General features: G+C 37.5%; 1 protein-coding gene across 1 annotated transcript; it reads left to right on the forward strand.

The window, feature by feature from the left end:
* Positions 1-352: 352 nt before the first annotated feature.
* On the forward strand, positions 353-3,094 carry LOC133331822 (uncharacterized). The gene is made up of 5 exons (XM_061540200.1): positions 353-358; positions 429-657; positions 2,748-2,807; positions 2,859-2,996; positions 3,033-3,094. The coding sequence occupies exons 1-5, from the start codon at positions 353-355 to the stop codon at positions 3,092-3,094; spliced, it is 495 nt and encodes a 164-aa protein (XP_061396184.1).
* Positions 3,095-3,443: the final 349 nt, after the last annotated feature.

Here is a 3,443-nt window from a genome sequence, read left to right on the forward strand (position 1 = left end):
TTGATGAAATTTAAATCTATTTTTAACTTCCCCTCTCTTTCTAAATAACAAATAAACAAGAAAATATTTGGTCAGCAATTTGCCAAAAATTCCATAACATTGAGAATATTGAGTTCAAAATTTGTTGTGTGTTCTTTTGTAATTAATCGTTTCATTCGATGAAAGAAGTAAGTCAAACCTAGAACTTGTTCTTTTTAATATATCCCCCAGACAAATTTATTTTTATTATTTTATTATTATTAATATTAATGCAAAATGTTTAGAAAATAAAATAAAATTAAATTAATTTCTAAGAACCAAGTATATAAGCAAAGCGGATGGTAATGCAGGTACTAGTTTCAAAAGTCCAACAATGAAAGTAAGTTAAGCAGATTCGATCGAGAATTACAGTAATAGAAATTAATACAAATTTCTTGTATGGATTTTAGGGATACGTTAAAGTTTTGGCTTTGGCGTGCTTAATCGCCACGGCCCAGGCAGGATTCTTGTTTGGTGGAGGCGGAGGAGGTGGATATGGTGGAGGATACGGTGGGGGCTATGGCGGCGGAGGATGGGGTGGTGGCGGTGGTGGATGGGGAGGCGGCTATGGTGGTGGTGGAGGCGGCTATGGCGGAGGTTCCCATGTTACCGTTTACAAAATTATAACTCTAGGTGGAGGTGGAGGCGGTGGATGGAGTGGTGGTGGCGGCGGAGGTTGGAGTGGAGGTGGCGGCGGTGGCGGCTGGGGAGGTTGGGATAGAAAATAAGTACACCGGAATTATAAATAAAACCTAAGACAAAATTATCACGAAGATGAGTGTTTCTTATTTCATAGAATGAAGGTACAAACAGTTAATGTTTCTTTAGGAACCTCTTCGGAGGTGTGAGACGAGTTAGCCACGATTTTCTCCAATTTTAATAGGGATCGTCCTTGGGTGAAATAAGTGACCTGTGCTAAATTTCATCCAAATCGGATCATAAATGCGACCTGTATTTTGCTCACAAAAATATATGGACGGACATGGATAAATGGACTCAGAAAGTGATTCTATGCATATTCTCAAAAGGTAACATGGATCTATCTCGATTAGAGGTCCAATAAGGTCTCATATTAAAACTTGGTCCAGTCTTGTTAAAAATAATAGGCTGTGCAAAATTGGGTTCAAATCGGACATTCCATTAGCCTGATATTGCCTTTATAAATATTGAACATTTTGACCCTCTATGGGGGACGGTACAAGAAAGAGTTTACCAATGGGTCCCATCTTCCTACCTGATCTAGGCCTGGTAAATATAATATGTTGTGCAAAGTTAGGTTCAAATCGGACTTTCCATTAGCCGGATATTGGATTTATAAATATTGAAAAGTTTTACCCTCTGTGAAGGAGGACCAATGGGTACGATCTTCGTACTTGATTTATGCTTGGTAAAGATAATAGGTTGTACAAAGTTTGAATAGTCCGTTTACATGTCATTATAACATTAATTTTTAGCACAATTTTGACCATTTTGTGAGGGAGGTACCAGAAGGAGTGGACCGATATTCCCCATCTTCCCATCGAACTTAAACTAAATTTGGATGAAATATTAAGTTGTGCATAGTTTGGATGAAACCGATTATTCCCTTCGAGAATTATCGTGCGCACCAGCCGACGACTACATGTAAATCGACTACAAATTTTCTAAAACGGATTTGGTCCAAGGAAACATGGGGTCTAAAACCAATATTTCGATGAGACACATTTTCACCGTATCAAAGTGTATATAACCATGTGTATATTAACCACGAGGGTACAAATATATACTTCACTTTATGGTGGCGGATATAAAAATATTATTGCAGCTAAACTCAAATATGGAAAATTATATTTCAATTCTAAAAATTACAAATTATTTCGAATGTGAATAACAACAAATGAAGCTCGTGATGGCCTACGAAAAGTACTTCAAAATACTGACAATTAAGTGGAAACCTTCAAAGACAGTAAATGGCACTGTGCCGTTATGTGTGTATTTTCTGCAAGTATATTTTTCATCCTCCAAGTATTCGAAATACCAAATAACAACCACTTAGGTGGAAAATACCTCAAATGGAGACGGGTCATTTATAAAAGGACTATGGAAAAACGTTTCACACCCCATATTAAACTTCGCACTGTTTAAATCGATTTAAATATATGACTGGTAAAAATTGTTAAAACAAAATAAACAAATTGGCTAGAATATTTGGATAAGTCAATCTGCATATTATTCTATAGCAAATGTGTCTCATAAATATAGCATAACGTATTATTTTTGATGAAATTTAATTCTATTATAACTACCTATCTCTTAAGAACAAATAAACAAGAAAAAAATTGTCAAAAAAAAAAACCAAAAATTCAAAATTTCTCATGACTTGTTTTGTAATTATAATTTTGCGGTAAAATAAGTACGCTTAGCACAAACCTGGAACTTGTTCTGCTTAATCCATCCCCCACAATGATAGACATGAAATCTTTTTATTATTTTTATTATAAAATCGTTAATAAAAAAACAAAAAATAATTGAATTTATTTCTAAAATCCATGTATTTAAGCAATACCGTTCGTAATGAGGGTACTAGTTTCGAAAGTCCGATAATGAAAGTAAGTTAAGAATACCCGATCGAGAATTACAGTAATAGAAATTAATACAAATTTTCTTGCATGGACTTTAGGTATACGTTAAAGTTTTGGCTTTGGCGTGCTTAGTCGCCACGGCCCATGCAGGATTCTTGTTTGGTGGAGGCGGAGGAGGTGGATATGGTGGAGGATACGGTGGGGGCTATGGCGGTGGCTACGGCGGAGGTGGCGGACATGTTGACACCTATAAAATTATATCCTATGGAAGTGGTGGAGGTTATGGCGGTGGCGGCGGAGGCTATGGTGGTGGCTACAGTGGAGGCTATGGCGGCGGTGGATGGGGTGGTGTCGGCGGCTATGGAGGCGGTGGAGGCTATGGTGGCGGTGGAGGCTATGGGGGCGGCTATGGCGGAGGTTCCCATGTTACCGTTTACAAAATTATAAGTCTAGGAGGAGGTGGTGGTTGGAGTGGTGGCGGTGGCGGCGGCTGGGGAGGATGGTCGAAAAAATAATCATTGCGAATATCAAAATAAAACGTAAAACAAAATTGTAATGAAGATCTGTGACCAATTATTTTCTCGGGGGTCTTCAGTGAACATTTCGATTGATATGTGGCAAATTTATTGTCCATATCAATACATTTCGATTGTCTAGAAACAGGAGTCATATATCACCTACATCTAGTTAGCTGTGACGGAAATTACGCAACATTTTAAACACATGGATGCTATACTATTCTGTCAAAACATCTTTTGGCTCCCTCATGACTCTGGAATGCCAAAGAACTGTGTCTTCAGTAGGAAATTGTATCTATAATCTTGAAATGGGATAAAAAAACAGATCTAGCGTGCAGAAAATAAA

The sequence above is a fragment of the Musca vetustissima genome, unplaced genomic scaffold (genome assembly GCF_032173495.1).
Source record: "Musca vetustissima isolate MV318-11 ecotype Yass unplaced genomic scaffold, APGP_CSIRO_Mvet_v1 utg19164, whole genome shotgun sequence".
Classification (NCBI taxonomy): domain Eukaryota; kingdom Metazoa; phylum Arthropoda; class Insecta; order Diptera; family Muscidae; genus Musca; species Musca vetustissima.